The sequence below is a fragment of the Chamaea fasciata genome, unplaced genomic scaffold, assembly GCF_029207755.1.
Source record: "Chamaea fasciata isolate MVZ Bird 193981 ecotype frontalis unplaced genomic scaffold, bChaFas1.0.hap1 SCAF_1, whole genome shotgun sequence".
Taxonomy (NCBI): Eukaryota; Metazoa; Chordata; class Aves; order Passeriformes; family Sylviidae; genus Chamaea; species Chamaea fasciata.
The window spans coordinates 98,889,401-98,913,706 of NW_027094086.1; the positions used below are offsets into that span (position 1 = coordinate 98,889,401).

General features: G+C 42.9%; 1 protein-coding gene across 1 annotated transcript in view; it reads left to right on the top strand.

Moving 5' to 3' along the window:
* Positions 1-24,306, top strand: part of LANCL2 (LanC like glutathione S-transferase 2) — a 39,036-nt gene that overhangs the window by 7,546 nt on the left and 7,184 nt on the right. Inside the window, exons 2-7 of the mRNA XM_066190635.1 lie at positions 3,105-3,222; positions 7,667-7,874; positions 10,128-10,275; positions 10,895-11,041; positions 14,697-14,879; positions 23,250-23,426. Of these exons, the coding sequence (XP_066046732.1) occupies positions 3,105-3,222; positions 7,667-7,874; positions 10,128-10,275; positions 10,895-11,041; positions 14,697-14,879; positions 23,250-23,426 (981 nt within the window). The remainder of the gene's footprint in view (positions 1-3,104; positions 3,223-7,666; positions 7,875-10,127; positions 10,276-10,894; positions 11,042-14,696; positions 14,880-23,249; positions 23,427-24,306) is intronic.

Sequence of the window (24,306 nt, forward strand, 5' to 3'; positions counted from 1 at the left end):
ACATGCAAGACTAAAGTTACAGACTTCTCCTACCTAGCAGAAACCATGATAAACAATACATACATGGCAACTACTTAGTGCCTCCTCACTGTTGGTTCTGGTTTGTTGTAACGCCATGGCTGTAAAGCTGGATATGGCTGCAATGGTCAGGAAGAGTCGGTATGTTATTGTAATGTTGACTGCAAGTGAAATGTTTGGGGTTTTTAGGAGATTTTTATTTGTATCATGATGTATTTTTTATAATAACAGAATCACAGAATATTCTGTGTTGGAATGGACCTATAACAACCATTGAGTCTGATTCTTAAGAGAATGTCCCACATGGGGATCAAACCCATGACCTTGGTGTTATTAGCACTGTGCTCTAATGTAGCTGTGTAGCTCTAGTGCTGAATTTACAGAAGAAGATTACTTAAATTCTCTTTAGAAACCCTACAAATGAAAGAAAGCAGAGGAAACATGTATGCTAACACGGCCAGCATAATTTAGATATGTTATGATTAGTGCCAAAGGTGAGTGATGTTACATAAGTACTTACATTTGTTACATTTTTGTTGGCTTTGGAAGACTTTGTATTGGGGTGTAGGTTTGCCTGCTGTCTCACTGCAATGGAAAAAGTGATATGGTTCAAATAAATAACAAAACTATTGATTTCCAAACCAACATATTTCGGTTTTTCTGCATTACTTTTGTGCTGTTAATGAGCCTTTTTAGTTACCATAACCAATATGGCACAAGACTGTATTTGGTATAATGAGGAATGAGCTCTCTTTTTTTGTATTTTGACAATATAAAACTTGATCAGTGTTTGGGATGATAGTGGTTGTTCTTTCTGCAGCAGCAGAGGAGTAATGTAGCAGTTGAATTCCTGTAGAGAGCCTTTTATAACTAACGATACTCTTCAGCTCCTGCTATCACCCAGTGTGTTGTGAACCAGAAGTAAATGTGCCACTAGTTATCAGAGATCAGGCTTCCTGGTTTTTGTTTGTCCCTACAGGAATAAAAAGTCACCTGCAGAAAAGGCTGAATGCCAGCTGGAAACATCCTCAGGAGATTAATGTGCTTCTGATGAAAATCAGTCTGTGCTCCACACAAGTGTGTGTTTTATGCTCATTCGTAATGCTGCCCTAAGATTCCTTGAAGGAAGTTTTTAAATCTTCTAAAGCCACTTTTCAACATTCATTTCTTCATGTAATTAATTTATTCTAGTGCATGTAAGCATGTGTTACAAGCTTATAGGGGAATCTTATAAAATCATCAGTGTCAGTGCTTGGTTGTGAAAGCTTCAGAGCAACCAGAAAAAAAGAGAGGCAGTGGTAGAGGAGTAGATAGCTGGGGAAAACTTTGTTGCCACTTACAAGTTATTCACACTGACATAAGCTTGGGAGTAGCTTTGTTTGGGTTTACAGATATTATAGAAATAGTAATAAAACTATCCTTTAATCTGTGCTTTTGCAAGCACTGAAGCAAGATGAGTAAGTTACAATTCAAATTCTAGAGAGAGGGATTATCAAATAAGCTAAAGTATTTGTATGGGACTGAGCTTTCAGTTCAGAGCCCAGGCACCCTGTGGTCCTAGTATTCCCCTCATACCTCTAAGTAATTTAGTCTGGAGTTTGATATAAAACATCCTGATTTGGTAGCAGCAGGTGAGTTGTCAGAACAAAAGATAACCAGCATGCTTGTGATGTGCAGTAGGTAAATAACTGGGGAGTCTGAAGCCTTAGTTCACTCTTGTCAGGTAAGCTGAGCTCTCTGCCTTGATGCATCCAGATGAATATCCTCATGCTGTTTCACTATATGCCTTAGCATTGGCATAGCTGTCTTTTGAAGGAGAGAAGCCTTGCCCTTGGGGAAGGTTTCCCTTTGTGTTGAGACCTCACTGAACTAGTCAGAAAAGGGAGGGTGGTGGGGTGGTGGTGATATTGATGTGTTGTACAGTTCTCTAACAGAAAGGTGCTTAACACCATATTAAGGCTGAAGAGTAACAGGCTTCAGATGCTTACTGTGGTTGCTATTTCTGGAGATACTGGAGGAAGGTTAAGGTGTCTCTAGCTTGTTTCTAGAATGATATGTGTTCAGTGTGAGATATAATGGCACAATTTCCTTCTCCCTTCCTATCCTACCATGGGTATCCTTAAATAAATTTGAACTATTGGCTCTGGAGATTGCTGGTGTGTCAGAAGCCTTGTGCAATTCATGCAACCTTTCTGATTTCTGAATCTGTTGGGTGGATGTTTGAAATCACTGATTTTTATTTGAAATTCCACTCTAAACGAGAGTACAAAATGTGGAATGTCTTGAGTAGTCAGTTGCATGGTGGCATCCAGGACCTGTAATTTATCCAAACCCTGCACTTCTGGGATGTGCTGAAGTCAAACAAGAACTTACCTTACTACTGTGCTAATTTCCATGTTCCATAGACTTTAGGGAGTAATCAGTAACATATCTTCCCTAAAAGTGCATAATGAGAGAGAAATGTTGACAAGAGTAAAGTATCCTCAGTTATATTTCATGTATCTCATCTATATAAACATTTTTTTGGTCAAAAGTAAAAGCAAGTGTGTAAAATCAAAGACTTGTTTCTTTGCTTTTATGCCTGAGCTGAGGATGCTGAGCTGCTCCTGCTCATCTTCTTTGGCTTGACTGTCTTGAGTATGAACATTTCTTTTCCTTGGGCTGTTTCCTGCTCTGCAGTGGTACAAAGGGTGTGCAGGGACCTTGTGATGAGAGCAAGCAACTATAACGCAGGACTTGTGCTGTTTTTCCATAACATGTTCTTGGTACCAGGATCCTGATTAGAATTACATTCTATGACAGTGTCCATAGCTGGTCTTTTTGTGACTTTAAAGAATGCACAGATAATTTTTGTCTAAGGCAAATACTTGTAACTTTCAAATGTAGTCAGAATGCATTTACATGGGAAACACTTAAGATGAACCACCTTGATGCTGCTGGTTGCTGTATGTGCTGTTTATTTCCTAGTTATTTTTTGGTTTGGTTTGGTTTGGTTTTCTTCTCTTCCCAAACAAGAAAATGGAGCAGGCACTTCGCATTCTTTAATTAATTTCTTTTCTGGCACATTCCCTGTCTCCTGCTTTCAGGTCAATGCTCAGTTCTCAAAACGGATCCAGGCAAAAATCAAGGACCTTCTGCAACAAATGGAGGAAGGGCTGAAGACAGCAGATCCACACGACTGCTCTGCCTATACTGGCTGGACTGGTGAGAAAGTTAGAATTTGAATGAAATGTATTTGTTGACTGATGTAATTGGATTTATTCAGAGGTGATTCTGATACTGTCACAGGAGCGGCAGAAATACTGTGTTGCAAGCATTTTTGTGCCTTGGTTTTTCTTATAACTCTGTAGCCTTGGTCACTACTGACTGTAACTTGCATTGACTTCAGCAGACAAGGATACAGAGTGATAATTGACTTTTGTGTATGGAGATCGCTGTTTTGCAAAAGAAGTGGCTTTTCTAAGAGTGGCTGCTCTTTTGCCTTAACTCCTGTTTCTTTAAGTTTACTTTTAAAGTTATTTTTCACCTTTTTCTGTTCAACAGGGTATTAGTTAGCAGTTTCCTAATGGTAACAGCATCTTCTAATCAGATGGGGGGAATATTTTCTGTGGCCAGGCACTTGGAGCCTTCAAATTGGGAATTTGGCTGTTCCTGTTCTGTCTGAAGAAAAAATGGTAAAATGATTGTGTGAGGAGTGGGAGTGTAGAGATATGGTTGCAAGACTATGAAGATCATGAAGAAAATTAGTCTTGTGCAGGTGGTGGTTATTGCTAGGGTCCATTTTTCATTTAGCGTTGCGTCACTGATGCTGTCCAGATGTAAATAAGGCCTTCTAATTGGTGTGATTTAACCCCACCTGGCAACTAAATGTCACACAGCGAAGTACTCACACCCTCCCCCTCCTACATCCCCTCTGCCATAGTTGCATAGGGAAAGGATGTGAAAAAAAAAAAAAAGATAAAAACCATGGGCTGAGAGAAGAACAAATTAATAATTGAAATAAAGTAAAATAATAATAATATTAATAGTAATGGAACCAGCAATAATAATTACAATTGTAATGAAAAGAGGAGAGGGATAAAATGTAAGAGAAATGAGTGACGGAAAATGCTTTTGCTCACCACCTGCTCACAAAGCCCAGCCCATGCCTGAGCAGTGATTGGTGGCTTCCAGCCAGCTCCTTCCAGTTTATGTACCCAGCATGATGTCCTGTGGTAAGGGATATCCCTTTGGCCAGTTCCTGTCAGTTGTCCTGGCCATGGTCCTTCCCAGCATCTTGTGGACCTGCTCCCTGGCAGAGCATGGGAAACTGAAAAGTCCTTGACTTAGGGTAAGCACTGCTCAGCAACAACTAAACCATCAGTGTGCTATCAGTGTTATTCTCGCACTAAATCCAAACCACAGCACTGTAGCTACAGAGAAAAAAATTAACTATATCCCTGCTGAAACCAGGACACTGATCCTTTAGGCAGAGCCTACAGTTTTCATGTCTGATGAGGCCACTGTACTTCAAGTTGGTAGAACATGTCCATCTAGGCCTGTTAAGTGTGACTTTGCTGGATAGAATGACATATTCTATTCCTGCTCTTCTAGCTCAAGCTTCAGGCATATTTCAACTTTTAGCACCACATGTTTGAAATGTGCCTTGAGGAGATCTGTTCTTTTATCTCTGTGTCGTGAGGGGGCAGCAGCTTGGAAAAGCTCTCCAGCCTTCATCCATCCTTAGGCTTAAATCTGACAATTAAAGGGTAAAATTTCTTTGCTTTCTTCTTGATGTTTTGGTACAGATGGTGCTGTGGGTGGATGGGTGGGGAACTTTTAGACAACTCAAGCTTAAAAGACAGACATGTTTCAGGGTCTGAAAGTGACTGGCTGCTGAGTGCGTGCAGATCTCCAGTGGTGGGCTTTCTCATGCTGACAGTACAGAATGGGTCCCATTCTAACACAGTGACTGACAACTGAAATTATGCTCTGATAAACCAGAGCATGCTGAAAATGAGTCATAAGGTAAAAGTAACTCAGCCGTCATTAGCTGAAACAGGAATATAAATGAACAAGTGACATTATCTAATGAGTGTGGGATTTTTCCATCCTGTAGAAGGATTGCCATCTACATCTATTCCAAGCTGTTAACTTCTTTCAAGGCTCACGTGGATATGGTTCTGAATAAAAGTTTTTAAATGATCTGGTTTTTAAAATACTTAATGCAGATACTTTTTCACCAAATGTGCTCTTTGCTGCATTTTGCTAGTGTGCAAATCAGAAGGTAAAAGTAGTGCTGTAAACAACTGCCCTGCTTTTTACATGCCAAGTCTAGACAAATCTTAGTGGCAACACAGTCATGAGCGTTTGCTAGCATTTTGTGAAACATCTTTAAAATCTTGGAACACCTGCTGTTGGCATGTAGCAATCATAGGACACAGGTAAGAGTCCATCTTACTTATACAAGTACTTTTTTATGTGGCAGACCTCTTGGAGGAGCCATTTTAAGGGTGTTGTACTAGGAAGGATTAGATGAACTAGACTTCATGGCTGCATTTCTAATCATCCTTTGATCAAGCTGAGATATTTACACATTTGTTGCAGCATAAAAAAGGGTTCCACATATCCCTGTAAATAGCCCACAAGTTCCCATGGTGTTGTACTGGGCTACCCAAGATCTGCAGCTTTCTTCATAGATTCACCTAGAAAGGCTTGCTCAGAGCCTGCCCAGGGAACACGTGAGGATGTACCAGCATTCTTGTGGTGCTGTTGTTGTTATACTACTGAGGTAGCCTCTCTGTGAGCTAAGTGGGCCTTGTGTGTGCTCGCCTTTGGATGAGGCTCAGGAGAGTGCTCTCTCCATTCAGAAGTGGGTTTGAGTTACAATGTGGTCTGGAGATAAATGACTTACTTTTGCACGTGTATGCTTGCAATTGGCCAATAGACATCCACTTAGATGGATTTGTTTTACTTCCTTCAGCTTACATTGTTGTTATTTCTAAGATTTTGGTTTGTTTTAATGGAAAACTATGTAGTGAGTTTAATGGAGTGAAGCTTGAAGTACCTCTTAGCATTCTCTGAGCCCTGGTTTGACTTCTGGCTTTTACGAACCAGCTTGACTTGTACAAGCTTGTAATCTTGTTGTGAAATACTTTTGGGGGTTATGAAGAACTTGGCAACTTGAATCCAAAAACTCATCAAAAGATCATTTAACAAATCAAATGGGAAGTCACTTCTTGCATATAATAGATGAGTATTGTACAGTCAGTGTACTCAGTTACACATGTGCTTGTTAGTTCAAATTTTTGAATCTTCAGTGTTTTATTTGTGTAGTGGGTTGACACTGCCTGAATGCAGGGCACCCACAAAGCCTCTCTCACAGGGAAGAGAAAAATATAACGAAGGCTTCATGGGTTGTGATAAGGACCAGGAGAGATCACTCACTGAATACCATCATGGGTAAAACAGGCTAGAATTAAAAATATTATTGAATTTATTGCTAACAAAATCAGAGCAGGATAATGAGAAACAAGACCTTCAAAGCACCTTCCTCCCACCTCTCCCTTCTTCCCAGCTCTACATCCTCCCCCAGTGGCACAGAGAGACAGGGAATAGTGGTTATGGTCTTTTCATACTCCATGGTTTCACCCGCTGCTGAGAGGGCAGAGTCATTCCCCTGCTCTAACATGGGTTCCCTCCTACAGGAGACAGTTCTCCATGAACTTCTCCAGTGTGAGTCCATCTCACAAGCAACAGCTCTCTGCAAACTCCTGCAGCATGGGTCACTCCTCCATGGGGTGCAGTCCTTCAACCACAAGCTGTTCCAACATGGGCTCCTCTCTCTTCAGGGTTTACAGCCTCCTTCCAGATAGGTCACAGCTTCCTCTTAGGCATCTACCTGCTTTGGCATGCTCCATGGTGCTTCTCCATGGGATGCAGAGATCCATCTGCAGATGGATCTCTGCATCCCCATAGTCCTCCATGGGCTGCAGGGGCACAGCTGCCTCATCATGATCTGCACCGTGGCCTGCAGAGGAATCTCAGCTCCAGTGCCTGGAGCACCTTCTCCCTCTCCTTCTTCACTGACCTTGGTGTCTGCAGAGTTGTTCCTGTCACGTGTTCTCACTTCACTCTTCTCTGGCTGCAATTGCAACTGCACAATAACTTTTTAAACTCTTCTTCCTAAATCTGTTATCACAGTGGCATTACCACTATTTCTAATTGGCCTAGCCTTGACCAGTGGCATATCAGCCTTTGGAGCCACCAGGGATTGGCTCTGCCAGACAGGGAGGAAGCTTCCAGCAGTTTCTCACAGAAGCCACCCCTGTAGCCCCCCTCTACCAAAGCTTGGCTATTCAAACCCGATACAGTTTGCCAAGTATTGAGGCCTGTGTCATGAGTTTTCTTCTTTTGTTTGGAAATTGAGACTCTACCATGGGGCTTCAGTCCAATAATTTTTATTTTTCCCACAATCCAGTTGAAATGTCATCCAAATAGTGGCCCTGTGCCTTCACACTGCCTAAGCTAGCACCCTTGACTGACATGTTTTTTTGCAAAAATACCTGTTCACATTTGAGTTACTGGTTCAGAGGCACCAAAGAGGAGCATATGATAACACTTAGAAAGAAAAGTAAGTTGAACTCTCTTTTTCATGTGTTCGTTTCAGGTATTGCCCTCTTATATCTGCAACTGTACCGTGTCACGAAAAACCAGAGCCATTTGCAGCGATCTCTTGATTATGTGAAGAGAATCCTTCGCAATCTGAATGGCAGAAGAGTTACTTTCCTCTGTGGCGACGCTGGGCCATTGGCAGTGGGTGCAGTGGTTTACCACAAACTGAAAAATGACAGTGAATCTAAAGAATGTGTTGCCAAGTAAGTGGTTGATGGTAGGAAGTGTCATGCCCTTCATTTGTAGAGAGCATTTCAAAAGTTCAGTGACTTTTGCAAGGGAAATTTAAGAGGATAGGATTAAAGAATGGGCACTTTCTCCCCTGGTATGTTTTTGGTACAAGAATACAAAATAGGCTTTGTCTTTATTAAAGCTGGCTTGCACTTGATTCCTATTTAGTGGTTTATCTTGAGTCCTCTGTCCTGTTAGGACAGGATGTGCTGGGCATTTCTGTAGTGCATGCACATTCTGATTCTGTCGCACTGAAGTGACATTTAACAAAAGCCACACTTTCTTGCTTGTCTTTCACAATTGCTCGTCATTGGCAATATATAGTGCTTGTGCAGTATGTGATACTTTCTGTAAAGAAAGTAAAAGTGGGTCCTAATTGTAGATTTATCACAAAACATGTAATTCATTATAAAACATGCACTGCAGGATCTGGAAGCAGCTGGACAGAAACACATTGTATCAGATTGATAGGTAACAAAAATTTAATATAACAAAGGGGAAGTATTTGCAGGAGCAAATTTGTAAAGGCGAGGGATTTAATTAGGTCAGAGCATATGAAGGGTGGCCTGAAAAAAATTGAGCTCCTTTTCAAAGTAATCTAAATGGAACAAATGTCTCAAGAAATCCCATTTAGATGTAGTTTCATTAGAGACTTGACTGTGCCTTCGCTGGTACAGAGTTGATTGCTATCCCAGCAAGGGCTGGAAGCCCTAGAACCCTGTGGGGTTTGCATTCAGCACCACAGTCCACCTGCTAACTGTCCAGAGGCATACCTCAGGCTGGCAGCATTTGCAACTAGGCCTATGTCTCCATTCTGGTTTATGTTTGGAAATGTAATTAGTCTAGAATTGTAGTGTGATTAATCTCTGCTGTTGTTCCTGAATGAGTATTTTAGTTTTGAAGTGAGTGTTAGGTTTGGAGTTTTTTGCTTTTGCAACTGGCAGTAAACTTGGGCATGTCATTTTGAATGCAGCTCAGAAAGCAGTGTTGTTGTAATGCAAGAAGCATGAGTAGAGCAAAATAATATTTGCAGTAAATCTTTCAGTATTGCCTCTTCTTGGAAAGTAATTTCTGTGAGGAGTAGTGAAAAGGAGTTTAGTTTGATTGCTTATTTTATAACTTTTTTGTTTACAAATATATACATGACATCAGCTGAGTGGTACATTATAGATGTCAAAATGTAATCTGTGATTTCACTTTTAACTTTTTGTCCAGTTGTATGAGTTCAACAATAAAACTTAATAGTGGACAGTTTAGAAGAAAATCATTTAATTCTAAACCCCAAGTGTAGTTCTGAGAAAGGAGATATAAAACTGTTTTTTGTGAGCAGCTTTTCCCTAGTATTAAGCAAGGACAGCATAAACACATGATTGAGGTCAGTGGTTTTGCTATGGCATGATATTAATGCTAACATTTCTCTAGAAATAACAGCTGGGGGAAACTGGGAATTGAATTTGGTCTTAATCCAGATTGTTGTTGCCCCTCCCCCAATTTAAAATGTGATCATCACCACGGTTTCATCTTATCAATTTAATCAAAAAGGGTAGGAAGAGACAGGGAGGGAGTGGCCAGAAAACAGATCTCTGATCCACCTCAGTGTTAATATGGATGGGTAGAGTGTTAGCAGAGAGTCATTCTGGAGAAAATGAGACTTACAATGGCCAGTCCTTCTTGTTTCTTGTTTTTTCATTGCTAAAGGCAAGCAAAACACTTGTGGATTATAGCAGTGTCGTTTCCAAAACTGAGGTACTGAATGTTTGAGACAACATATTTTCTTAGGAGAGGGAATGACGAATGGTGGTATTGGGGTTTTTGTGGGGGTTTTTTTCCTTCTTAAACATGTACAATTAAGTGTTCCTCACTTTGGTGAAATTCCCAGAGGTTCCAGGAGGTTTCTGTCTTTGCTGGAGTAGCTCTCTGGACTTCTCCATCTCCTACCCTGCACAAAATCTGTTTCTGTCTGCACAAAATCCTGACAGTGGTGCTGATACTGGCCTGACTCTGGCTCTCAGTTTCCCATCTCCAAGATGGCAGGCGTGCAGAGCTCCTGTGTGTAAACCCAGCAGCCAGCTGGACTGGGCTGATTGTAGGGGGGTGGTGGGGCTTCACCATTTGTTCACTTCTGATTGGATTGATGGCTTCTACAATGCATAATCCAGTTTGCGTTGTACAAGCCATCTTCCACAGAAGATACTCTGTCTCCCCACCTTCCTTGTCTGATGCAGGTTGTTGCAACTCCAAAGGACAGTCATCAGCATAGATTCTGAACTTCCAGATGAGCTGCTCTATGGCAGAGCAGGTTACCTGTATGCCTTGCTGTACCTGAATACTGAAATCGGTCCAGACACTGTCCCACAGTCTGTTATTAAAGAGGTAATACACTTCTCTCTATCCAGCATCACAGTACCCTTGAGGTTGAACTGGGATCGCTCTCATGCATATTTCAAGCAATTTAAGCGAGGGATGTTGGAGAGAAGAGGGACCTAGAGCTGGGAAACCCATCTCATCTGTCCATCCAGCCTCTTCCCCCCTTTCCCTGCTGCCCAGCTGGGGCTGGGACAGGTCAGTGTGGGTGGGTCTGTGTTTAGCCAAGGAAATAGGTCAATATGTAATTAGTTTTGACCACTTGAGACATGTTACAAAAAAACCTTACTACAGAAGTGTGGAAGTATTTTAAGTGAAAAGAAAGAGAATTCAGTGTGGGGAACATGCATGACTGTTTTGCAGATATCAGAACCAGAGAAGCCAGGGCTGGTGGAAAAATGTTATTAGAAATATTGATAGATTAAGTTTCTACTCTTAAAATGTAAATGATTTTATTATTAAGGAAAATACCTTTTCTCCCTTAACACTCAAATCCAAATGAATTGAATATTGCTGTTCTACCGCTGTATTGTGGCTTCTTGTTTGTTGTGGGTTTAGTAATGCAGAAGTGAAATCCTCTGAATCAAAGTAAGCAACACAGGTGATCAGGGTGTGTTCTTTTTCTTAGGTCATAGATGCTATTATTGAGTCGGGGAAAAACTTTTCAAAGGAGGAGCGGAAAACAGACCGTTGTCCCCTGTTGTACCAGTGGCACAGGAAGCAGTATGTTGGAGCAGCCCATGGAGTGGCTGGGATCTATTACATGCTCATGCAGGTAAAGAGCATCTTCTCTTGGCTGAGGTGAAGTAGCAGTGATTTTTTGTTTTGCATCAGAGTATCTTCAGCTTTCATGCATGTGCAGTGTTGTGCTGGATCAGGGTCTCACAATTTGGAGTTAGACTGCAGCACAGAGCTGTGCAGAGCTGCTACCTAAGGCTTTGATAGCAGAAGAAAACTGTGACTAGGATATCATCACATTAGAATGAATTAACTCTTGACCTGTGGCTCAGAGCACCAGCTTTTCAGGATCTGGTGTCTTGCAAAGACAGTGAAGTGCTTTCTCTCATCTTCATACTTAATTCTTCTGGTGCCTGCAGTTAGAACAGCTAAAAATTCACTTACTGACTATCCATCACTCTTCAACTTTTTGCTATTTTTAAATTATTGTACCGCTAATACCTCCTGTCCTCCATGCCCTTCCTCTCTTCTCTAGTGATTTCTTTTTCCCCCACTGTCTTGGTGCTTTTGGGAGACTGTCCTTAATCACGTATTAGTCTTCCGTATTCTTCTATTATTTAGATGTTTTTCTTTTTCATTAGCTCCCCTCTTTCTCACACAAAAGTCTGATGTTCTTTAGTGTATATATGACCTCTGCTTTCCTCTTTGTGTTTTCCTTAGCGAGATTCCTCTCTTCTGTAAACCTCCTCTTTTCCACACTGAAATCAATTCCCCTCTGCCCTGAGATTTGCAATAGGACTATGATGTTTTTCCAAACAGACCTGTAAATCTCATTTCTGTTCTACCATCTGGGAAAAGAGCTCCAAGATTCATTATAGAAGATTGTCATAAAGCTGCAAAATTTTATTGCACCTCTTTCTGGTTTTTGAAGATGCCGCTGCCAGTCTGTACATCTTTGTAAATATCCATTTCCTTGGCAGCTTTTGCAGGATGAATTTTCTTCAGGTAAATGGAAGGACTGTACATCCTTACAGTCTGCAGCTGTGTACAAATGTTCACTGCAGAAGTGATTGAGCTGGTGTTTGGTGCTGCCACTGCTCAGCCATTCCGTGCTTACAAAAATTCTGCGTTTCAGATTACCTTACACGACTTAACACCAGCAGTTCTGGTTAAACCAGCTGACTTTGCTATAGAAGTAGCTACTGCTCTACCACCTGGGGTGTGTTGTAACCTCACTACACCCATTTTCTGCAGTGACCATCCCACTGGGGCCTCAGGCTGCTCTGATTTACTGTGCTCCTACCTTTACCTACTGCTTTCTTCAACAAAGTTGTCCACCTTCTTCTACTTCCCTCAGCTTTCTGTCTTCCATTTTTCTTTCTGTGGTAGTGCTGGATTTTCAGAGAAACATCTAGTCTTCTAAAGGACGCTTTTTAAAGGCTCCATCCTTCATTTATTATTTAAGGCTCATAGCAGAAATCATTGCACAGTGCTTTTTGGTTTGAACAGAAGCTACTCTGTCTACATGTTAACATCCTCGTTATTTTTCCTTTACATGTAATTGCTGATTTTAAGAATTACCAGAAAGCCATTGTTTATGCAGCATTAGATTACTGTCTTTTCACTATATGTTAAATATTGTGAGTCATGTAAAGTTGAGTCATCCACTGCAGAAGAAGATGGCATATCAGAGTCCCATTCTTTCCTCATCCCTCCCACACCAAATGGGGTGAATTTTGCTGTGTTTTCATCAAAGAATTCAAGAGATGGTTTGTTGAGTGGTTATCTGAAAACCAAAAAAAGGGGGTTAACATCACACCTGAGATGTGAAGGTTACTGAGGGAAATTCCTGTACAACACTTATAGAATCACAGAATATGTTGAGTTGGAAAGGACACATCAAGATCATCAAGTCCAACTCCTGGCCCTGCACAGAACACCCCAAGAATCACACCATGTGCCCAGACAGTTGTCCTAACACTTCTTAAGCTGGAGGAAACAAATTGCTGGAGTTATTTACAGGCTGCTGGAACAATAAGAGCTTAGCCATGTTAAATAACTCATCCAGGAGGTAGAGGTGGAATTCTGAAGTGCTAGCTAGGAAGTCTCTACTCCAAGATCCTTTCACTAACCCTGAAGCAGAAGTGTCTGTTTGCATACCATTGCTCTTGGCCAGAAAGTCAGGGCGCACACCTGTAGGTTACTCTTTAGCTGTTTGAAGTAAGTGCTGGAAACCTCAGCAGCTTGGGCAAAAAACTCATTTGTACTCAAATCTTCTTGGAAGCACAAGGTAAGGAGGTTTGTAAAGAGCTCTGCTCTGCTTGGATTTACCTCCTAAGGATTTCTGAGCTGGGCTGGGCTTGCCTTGCACAGCTCAAGACTGAAGGCATTTATTCCTGGTTCCCATCCTCCTTGCCTTCTTCTGCAGGAGTGCCATGTGAAATCAAGAGCCTCAAAACAAACATTCCTATGAAGCCTCCCTAACTCACAGGGAGGCTTCTGAGTGAGGGCTGATTAGCTTTGGGGTTTTCATGACAAGCTGCTCTGTATTCAGGTGTACTTCTGATGAGCAGCATGAACATTTCTGCTCCACTCAGGAAAGTGCAGACCTACAGTCTGCTTGAGGGACCTGGTAGATTAGAAGAAGTCTGGCAGTGGTTTTCTGGCTGAGGGGAAAGAGAGGCTTCTGGTTTCTTCAGGTTACTCAAAATATAGCTGTTGAAAGTTTTCCTTCATTTGGCTGTCAGACTTTGAATTGTAGGAGTGTGCTCACCTGTTGAATACAAATGTGCTGGAGCTGCTGGCAAGCAGTGGAATTTTACGACAATGAATCAGTGATAAAGACAAGTTATTTTTAAAAATAAGCTCAGTTATTAGGCTGCTGTAGGCCTCAGTGCCTGTGGTTGTTCCCACAGCTTGCAAAAATCCCAGAAATCATATGGATTGTGTAAAAATAGAGAGGTCTGCTGTTAAAATGATAGAAAATGGGCTGGTAGTGGAGGGAATGCTAACCAAGAGCAGCTGCAGACGCAACAGTTACTTGGCTTCTAAACCTTTAGTTACAAGGAACACGCAGCAGGAGGATTCTCCATTTAACAAGGATGTAAATTAAACAAAAAAACTAGGAAGAAAATTCTTAAGAGCAGTTGAGGGATGAGTTTGTAGTACAAAGATGTTTAGATATTTGGTGAGGTAGCTATTGCTTCTGAAACTGGAAATGTAGATTTATAGCCCACAGCTTCAGGGAGCTTTGCTTATGATGGAAAACTTCAACCTTCATAAATCTCTTGCCAGGTATGCTGCTATATACGCTGTCCTTCATTGGCTGGGAAATAGTTCTCTTTAAAACAAAATGTGCAACCCAGTATGTTGGAAGTGTGTATTATGAGCACCATATGTACAAAACTCTTTCTCCTGTAAGTGTTCTCCCTATTTTAAGTTACAAAGAGAGGTCTGGGAGTCTTCATACTCTGTTCTCAGTTCTTCCATAGTCTTATTGTGTCACCTCCATTAAGACAGGTAACAATCTGGTGCTCCAGTTTCTTTGTCTCTGCAATGACTATAAAAATGATCTTCACAAGGGTGTAATAAGCAAGCATTAATTAAATCTGTAGGATGTGATTCACAGTATTTGGGTCAAGGGCATGTATGTAGGATACTTGAAAACAGATTGTAGAATGAAGTGTTGATACACAATTTGTTACTATTTCTGTTGATATGTTTAGTGATGTTTATTTTAATGTTTCCTTCAGCCAATTGCAAATGTGGACCAGGAGACCCTGACAGAGCTAGTGAAGCCAAGCATTGACTACATGCGTCATAAAAAATTCCGATCTGGGAATTACCCATCATCGCTGAGCAATGAGACTGACAGACTGGTTCACTGGTGCCATGGTGCCCCTGGAGTCATCCACATGCTCATGCAAGCTTATAAGGTGAATGATTCTGTGTTCATAGATTTCACAGATTCACAGAATATTCTGAGTTGGAGTGGACCCACAAAGATCATAGAGTTGAGCCCTTAAGTGAGTGGCCCATGCGGTGATCAACCCACAACCTTGGTGTAATTGGCATCAAGCTCTAAAATACATATATATGTACATGTATATATACCTCTATCTTTACCAAGACACTTGTATGCAGGCCTGTTTGTTTGTAAGGCTTTTATTTAGTATATTTCTAGATCTAGGCTTTTGAACAAGAGTCCTAAGCTAGACACCTAAAAATCTCAGAATACTTACACTGGTATGTTTTAAAGAGAAAATGAGTGGGTAAAATTGCTTCTCAGGGCACAAGCAGTTACTAGGCTTTCTTGGAGAAGAGACATATATTTAAACAATTTGGCATCAGAGTCCTGGGTGTAAGAATATTGGCCTAAATTCTTTGAATCTTCATCCCAAGAGTTTTAACAATTACGTTGGTTTTCAAAAGTATAGGTTCATGTGCCTTGCCAAAGAATGTCTTCCATAAATTACTCCTTTATTAAGATATAACTCTTGAGAACTTAATGTCAGAGCCAAGATCCCAGGCCTCTTCCACAGCATAAAGAAAACTGCTGAGCTGCCATAAGCCTGCTGTTGGCCTTTCTCCATTCTTCACTCGGTTTGCTACCTGTCTTCTTGTGTGCTTCTGATTTGCATGGCATTTGAAAGTATGCCATTTAATTAAATTTATGCAAATTGATTCTTGCTTTTGACAGCCCTCCTTGACAGATTCCCTGGTTGGCATCTGGGTGGGCTGATGAAAACCGGGCTTGGTTTATGGGATAATTACTCATGCTTCTACCTGAAATGTGAAATTTAAATTTCTTAAAATATTGCTGCATGTAACAGCAGTCACAGTTGCTTTTTCTTTGGACTGTGGTAGGAGATTGACTTAACACTTCTCCACTCTCTCCTTGTCAATGTGATACTTTCCCCAGAACAAAATGTTTTGCAGGAAGTGAGCGGGATAGAAACAAGTTCTGACTAGCAGTGTGCTTTTCGGCCTCTTTCTGTGTTTAAGGGGATGAAACATATGATGTTTTTCTATTATTCTTTATATTCTGCTTTTTGAAGCGCTGAAAGAAAAAAATTGGTGTGTGTTTTGCTGGCTATGCTTTCATGCCCGGCACAGGACTTGTGATAACAGACAGCAGGGTTTGTCCGGGAAATCAAGTGCTGTTGCCAGGCCTTAATTCAAAATGTTACAGCTGATCAGCTGGCAAACCCTGATTGGAGAGAGGTACTTCCTTTATCAAGCATGTGAATTTAAGAATCTTGCATGTTAGTTGCTTCTATTATCTTATTAAATAGTTTGACAGGGGATACCTTTTCCAAAGGACTAAGTCTATAGCAGTGCATGTAAAAGTTTAAGGCAGATTTTTGGGAGGAAACCTCCTAAGGGGGCCCTCCCTCCCCTCCCCCAACCAATTCAGGGAAGAAAAAAAACCTCCTCTGAGAGAAGTGGAAAGAACCTTGTTTATTAAACAGACAAAGCACTCCCCAGCACAATAAATTCGACAATACCAGATGACAAGGACTTCATGCCGCTCTGGAGAGATGACAGGATTAGAAAAGAAGTCCTTCCTGGAGATGGTTGTCCCTCTGGTGCTGGGACATGCTGCACAGGATGGATCTTGGTGGGTTCCAGGTGCGGGCCCCCACAGCCCTCCCCCGAGTCCTTCATCCAGAGAGATTTTAACAGTTCCAAGGAAAGACAAAAGAAAAGAGGGAAAAAACAGGAAAGAGACTCAGCCTGGGTGGGGCCTGCTCGGTTGGTGGAGCCTCGGGTGTTGACCAACCAGGTGGCTTTTGCCAAATGTTGCTCCCAGTTTTTGAAAGATCCCCCACCCAGTGCTTTCAACTGGGTTTTTAACAGTGCATTGTGCTTATCCACTTTGCCTGCAGCTGGTACATGGTAGGGGATATGGTATACTCACCCAATGCCATGTTCCCTAGCCCAGGTGTTGATAAGGCTGTTCTTGAAATGAGTCCCATTGTCTGACTCAGTCCTCTCAGGGGTACCATGCCTCCACAGGACTTGCTTCTCAAGGCCTAGGATGGGGGTCTGAGCAGTAGCATGAGGCACAGGATAGGTCTCCAGCCGCCCTGTGGTGGCTTCCACCTTGACGTGTCTGGGGCAGTGTGATATAATCAATTTGCCAGGCCTCTCCATACTTATATTTGGACCACCACCCACCATACCACAGGGGCTTCACTCGCTTGGCCTGTTTGATGGCAGCACATGTCTCACAATCATGGATAACCTGAGAAACACTGTCCATGGTTAGATCCACCCCTCGGTGTAGTGCCCACTAATAGGTGGCATCTCTACCTTGATGACCTGAGGCATCATGGGCCCATCGGGCTAGGAACAACTCTCCCTTGTGTTCCCAATCTAAATCCATCTTTGACACCTCTATCTTTGCAGCCCGATCTACCTGCTCATTGTTTTGATACTCCTCATTAGCTCTACTCTTGGGGATATGGGCATCTACGTGGCGGACTTTCACAGGTAGTCTCCCTACCCAGGTAGCAGTGTCTTTCCACTCTTCAGCAGCCCAGATTGGTTTTCCTCTACGCTGCCAATTAGCCTCTTTCCACCTCTCTAGCCATCCCCACAGAGCATTGGCTACCATCCATGAATCAGTATAGAGGTACAGCTTTGGCCACTTCTCTCTTTCAGTGATGTCCAGGGCCAATTGAACAGCTTTGAGTTCTGCAAGTTGGTTTGATCTACCATCTCCTTCAGTGGCCTCAGCAACCTGTCGTGTGGGGCTTTCCACTTCCGGTTTGTCCCTACAATGCGACAGGAACCATCAGTGAAAAGAGCATAATCTGTTTCCTCTGCTGGCAGTTGGTTGTGTGGTGGAGCCTCTTCAGCTCATGTCACTTGCTCTTGTTCTTCATCTGTGAGACCAAAATTTTCACCTTCAGGCCAGTTTGTAATTATTTCCAAAATCCCAGGGCGATTCAATTTACCCATACGGGTGCACTGTGTAATTAGAGAAATCCACTTGCTCCATGTGGCATCGGTGGCATGGTGGGTGGTGGGGACCTTTTCTTTGAACATCCACCCCAGCACTGGTAGTCGGGGTGCCAGGAGAAGTTGTGCTTCTATGCCAGTCACCTCTGAGGCAGCTTGAACTCCTTCATAGGTGGCTAAAATTTCCTTCTCAAGTTGGAGTGTAGTAGGCTTCAGCCCCGCTGTAGTTTCGACTCCAAAATCCTAGTGGTCGGCCTCAAGTCTCACCAGGCACCTTCTGCCAAAGGCTCCAGGCCAGACCATGGCTCCCGGCTGCAGAGTAGAGCACGTTCTTCACGTCTGGTCCCATCCTGACTGGGCCAAGGGCCACTGCATGAGTGATCTCCTGCTTGATCTGGGCAAAGGCTTGTTGTTGTTCAGGGCCCAGTGGAAATTGTTCTTGCAGGTGACCAGGTAGAGAGTGCTCACGATCTGACTGTACTCAGGGATGTGCATTCTCCAAAAACCTATGGCACCTAGGAAAGCTTGCATTTCCTTCTTGCTGGTTGCTGGAGACATCGCTGTAATCTTGTTGATGACATCAGTAGGAATCTGACGCCATCCATCTTGCCACTTTACTCCCAAGAACTGGATCTCACGGACTGGTTCCTTAACTTTACTCTTCTTGATAGCGAAACCGGCTTCCAGAAGGATCTGGATGATTTCTTTTCCTTTCTCAAACACTTCTGCAGCTGTGTTCCCCCACACAATGATGTCATCAATGTACTGTAGATGTTCTGGAACCTCTCCCTTTTCTAGTGCAGTCTGGATCAGTCCATGGCAGATGGTAGGACTGTGCTTCCACCCCTGGGGCAGTCGGTTCCAGGTGTACTGCACTCCCCTCCATGCAAAGGCAAACTGGGGTCTACATTCTGCTGCCAAGGGAATGGAGAAAAATGCATTGGCAATGTCAATAGTGGCATACCACCTTGCTGCTTTGGACTTCAGCTCATACTGGAGTTCCAGCATGTCTGGCACAGCAGCACTCAGTGGTGGACTCTCTTCATTTAATGCACGATAGTCCACAGTCAATCTCCATTCTCCTTCAGATTTATGCACAGGCCAGATGGGGCTATTGAAGGGTGAGTGGGTTTTACTGACCACCCCTTGGGTCTCCAGCTCTCGAATCATCTTATGGATGGGGATCACAGCATCTCGAGTTGTTCTATACTGCCGGTGGTGCACTATGGAAGTGGCAATTGGTACCTGTTGCTCTTCCCCCTTCAGAAGTCCTACTGTAGATGGATTCTCGGACAGTCCAGGCAGGGTGTTCAATTGCCGGATGCCCTCTGTCTCTACAGCCGCTATCCCAAATGCCCACCTGAGTCCCTTCGGGTCTTTGAAATACCCCCTTCGGAGGTAGTCTATGCCCAAAATGCATGGGGCTTCTGGGCCAGTCACAATAGGGTGTTTCTTCCACTCATTTCCAGTCAGGCTTACATCTTCTTCCACCAAAGTAAAATCCTGAGATCCCCCTGTCACACCAGCGATAGAGACAGATTCTGGCCCTACATGTCTTGATGGCATTAATGTGCACTGTGCACCAGTGTCAACCAAAGCCTCATATTTTTGTGATTCTGACGTGCCAGGCCAACGAATCCACACAGTCCAAAAAACACGGTTTTCCCTAGCCTCTACCTGGCTAGAAGCAGGGCCCCTCTAAGCCTGGTTATCCTTCTTTTCTTGGGCATATGTCTTAGAGGTTCCTTCAAGGGGGTCAGACATGTCATCATCATCATACCTGGCAGTTCGTCTATGGGCAACTGGAGCTGCTTCCCTTTTGGTGGACCTTCCTGCCTGAGTTTTTCCTTCCTTCACTTCACGTACCCATTGTGCCAGAGCAGCAGTAGATTTTCCATCCCATCTCTTCATGTTTTCTCCGCAATCATGCAGGAAGAACCACAGCTCAGCTCATGGAGTGTACCCTCTCTCCCTATCTGGGGAGCACCTGCGTTGGGTACCAGAACCTCTGAGCTGTACTGCTGAGATTTGGAGAAGGTCCTCTCTAATCTCCTCCCTGAGTTTCTTATGATTCTCCTCTATCTTATCTTCTAGTTTCTGGAGACGTGTTTCCACAGCTGCGATTCTGGCATGTTTTGGGCCATGCACAGCATCTGCATATGCCCGGAGCTTCTTTTCCATATCAAGCACAGTCTCCTCTGTGTCCTCCTGCTTCATTACTGCTAAAGCAGAAGAGTATTCTTGTGGCCCAAGTCATATAATTTTCACCACATCACAGATGTACATGGTACCAAGTCTGGGTTCCTAGTGTTTATGACATCTGAGAAGACAATCTCTGCCACTGCCATTTCTCTCAAGCATTGAATCCCTTGTTCTATGGTCTTCCACTGGGTTTGTTGCATATAGAGATCATCCGCACACAGGTATCTTTCTGCCACACTTCCTAGGACCCGTACCCAGAGACTGCGAGGATTAGCCTCTCTCATAATCTGTTGGTTGATGACTGGATCAAGTGACAGGGATCCCAAATACCTCGCTTCAGTGCTGTCCAGAATTGTAGCCTCACCTGCAGCATTCCAAAGACGGATTAACCAACTAAATATAGATTCATCAGGTTGTCGCCTGTAATCCTTTCTTAGGCCCCGAAGGTCCTTCAGGGAAAAGGAATCAATATTGGCTTCCAATCCTTTGCCCGATGCTTTGGCTTCTGATTTTGGTGAAGGGCCTTCTCCTGGGTCATCGTCGTCCACTGGTCGATCGGTTTTCTGTGTGTGCTTCTTTGCCGGAGCAACTGCCAGGGGCTTAAGCTTACTGTTTGAATTAGCTGCCAACTCAGGCTAAGGTTCTGATTTAGCTGCTGGCTTCATGACAGGGGTGTTGGCTGCAGCCTGAGTGACTGGGGTAGCTGTTGATTTGTATCCCTGCCCCCCTGCCTCTGTCTGCTGCCCTACAGTATCTAGCAGTGTGCGATAAGCATATACCAGGGCCCAGCTTACTGCAATTATCTTTTCCCCCTTAGAGGCATCATGGTACTTCTTTTTCAGGTATTTTCCCACCTTGGCTGGATTCTGAATTTGTTCACGTGGGAAGTCCCAGACTATAGGATCAGAAAATTCCTTAAGGAGTTGGCCCATATCCTCCCATTCTCCACACCACTCAGGATTTTCTACGCCTGGGTCTACTCCTGGGTCAGGGGTTTCATCAGCCCCTCTAGAAATCTCAGCCTTCATTCTAGAAAAGCTGCAGACTGTATAGAGGAAGCTTATCAGATTAAATACCAGAAAGATGGTCTCTTTGACACTTAGGGGAAACTGAACATTCTCCAGTAGTGATGAGTAACAGATTTAGAGGAGAAGAAGGAAATGAAAGACTGCAACGTTTCATCCCCTGCTCCTCCTCCAACAAACAGGGTGAATAACCATAACCATGAACCATACATACCAGGAATTGATTCCAGCACCTTTATAAACTTCCTAGAAATCCTTATTACCAAGCCAAGGCCAATAGCTACTCTAATCCGTGTCCCTCTGCTGTAAAAACTACGTATTAGGGACAATACCGGAGCTATTTCTGGATATGAAAATAAACCTAAGGACCACAAAGGTATTAGGACCTCAAAGAAGCCTAAGGACCAGAAACACATCAAGACCCCCACCCCAAGAGACATAAATTCAAGCAACATAGCTACTGACTGCTTTATACCAATACAGATTACTTGCAGCCAGAAACACAATCAGTACAGGGTTTTTTCCACTCTCTCCTGCCCCTCGTTTTTGGGCGCCAGAAAAGTTGTAAAAGTTTAAGGCAGATTTTTGGGAGGAAACCTCCTAAGGGGGCCCTCCCTCCCCTCCCCCAGCCGATTCAGGGAAGAAAAAAAACCTCCTCCGAGAGAAGTGGAAAGAACCCTGTTCATTAAACAGACAAAGCACTCCCCAGCACAATAAATTCAACAATACCAGATGACAAGGACTTCGTGCTGCTCTGGAGAGATGACAGGATTAGAAAAGAAGTCCTTCCTGGAGGTGGTTGCTCTGTCTCAGTCCCTCTGGCACTGGGACACGCTGCGCAGGATGGATCTTGGTGGGTTCCAGGTGCGGGCCCCCACGGTGCTCCCCCGAGTCCTTCGTCCAGAGAGATTTTAACAGTTCCAAGGAAAGACAAAAGAAAAGAGGAAAAAAACAGGAAAGGAGAAAAAAAACAGGAGAAGAGGAAAAAAAAGTGAAGCTTCTCCTCCTCTGCTACCTACTGCCTAACTAGCTAACTAACTACTGAAGAAAAAAAAATCTCTCCGTCCCTCGCCCTGTGTTGCTGAATCCAACTCTCAAGGCCAGCCGGCGGAGGAAAGTTTCTGTAAACAAACCGCGCGCCTCTCCCTTCCCCCTGCTCCCAGACCCAACACCAAAGGCACACAGGGCAATATCCAACAGAGACCCAACAGACAGTTGGGGATACAAACCTCACAATGTCACCCCAGGACATGCATCAGGTTTGTTTTGTTGGGGTTATTTTGGTAGGGTTTGTTGTTGTTGGTTTGGGGTTTTGTTGGTTTGTCGATCTGTTAAGTGGCTTAGGGAAAGGTGAGTAACAGTGTGGCTTTATAAAGGTGGAATTCTGGTGTTAATCAGCTAAACTACTTGCTTTTGTTTGCTTCTTTCTGGATGAACCCTCTACATTTAAAGTGCATTTCAGTTGCAATAAACTTTGCAAAAGTGTTCCTTTGCTCAAACTGACTACTGCTTCTGAGTATATACTATATAAGTATACTAATACAAGTACTCATAAAGGCAGTGTAGGGTTCCTGCTTGTATTTGTGACAGAGAAGAGAGTCCTGTGCTATGTAAAGAGATGTTCTTGTGCATTTTTGACATGGAATTGAAGGCAGACAATCAGTAACCAGGAAGAATTAGTCATGAAGACCAGACCAGCAATTTAGGACCAGATTTGATATCCAGTATTGTGTTTTATATTTCTTGGAGGCAGCATCACATCTCTGTATTTTTAAATTCTGGTTTGGGAATAGAAAATGAAAAAAAAAGGACCACATACCCTTCAAATAGATTATAGGTTTTAGAACCAAAGGCCTTCAACTTGAGATTTTTCTTTGGGGTCCTAATTTCAGAAACAAAAACCTGAAAAGTTTTTTTCTTTTACCACATGGGGAAAGGAGAAACAACTTAGTAAGAAAAGAAAGACTGTGAAGAATGGATTATTGAAATTCAAAATAAATTTTATATGGAAAAATCCCACACAAACAGCAGAACATCTCTCAGGGGCAGCTTCCTTTTGTTTTCATTAGTACTTCAATTGATGTGTGTTTATTCTCTGTTTCTATTCCATAGACTTTTAAAGAGGATAAATACTTGAAAGATGCTATGGATTGCAGTGATGTCATCTGGCAGAGAGGTTTACTGAGAAAAGGGTACGGGATCTGCCATGGTACTGCTGGCAATGGCTACTCCTTCTTGTCTCTCTATAACCTAACTCAGGACAGAAAGTACCTCTACCGAGCTTGCAAGGTGAGCTCTGCAGCATGCCAGCAAAATCACTGTTCCCTTTCACATCCCAGTGCCCATGCAAGGGTTAGTTGGGGTGGGAGTGGACTGATGTGCACTGGGGCTGGCTGGGACACTGGATGAGATAACAGGGCCCGTTACTTGCTCCACTTTATTCACACTTTGACTGGATGACTTCAACTGTGTCTGTGAGGCAAGCACTGTCTCAATAAGCAGAGTGAAGCACACAAATGTTCTGTATGAGGGGAGGGAGTAAATATATTCAGGAGAAAATAAGAGCCTGAAAATTAGCCTGCCTGAACAATAACCGACTGATGTTTTGTGGTGCTAATTATTCCACTGAGAGATCCACTGTCCTACTCAGGTCCTCAAGCAATACTGTTTGTAGTCTTTTATAATTATTTGTTTTCAGGCTGGTGCCTGTTTGAGGCTTTCAGAGCTCTGAATTGCAGTTACTAAATTGCTCACTTTGAGTTTTTTTATTAATACAATTGCAGAGAAACACATTCAGAATTTTTCCACTGGAATTGTGTAAGTTCTGCTCAGCTCTTGACTATGCTAGCAGTTACTGAAGGAGAAGGCTTTCTCTGCCTGTTTCCTTACCCTGTAAGACTTTGGTTTGGTTTGTTGGATATTTTTTTTTTCAGTTTAATTCACTGACATGAGGTTTCCTATTATGTACACAGCTTTTTAGCTGAGGCCTTTTACAAAGTATGGCAAATTAAATTTGATGAGTTGCTTCCTAGGTGCTTTTTTGTGAATATTTGCCATATGTAAAATTATTGTATTCATCTCTCCACTCAGCCTGTCCACTGTCAGCAGAGCTTTAAAAAGCTGCTGCTTGTCTCACGTTTACCAAAGCATTGTGCTATGAGAACACCCG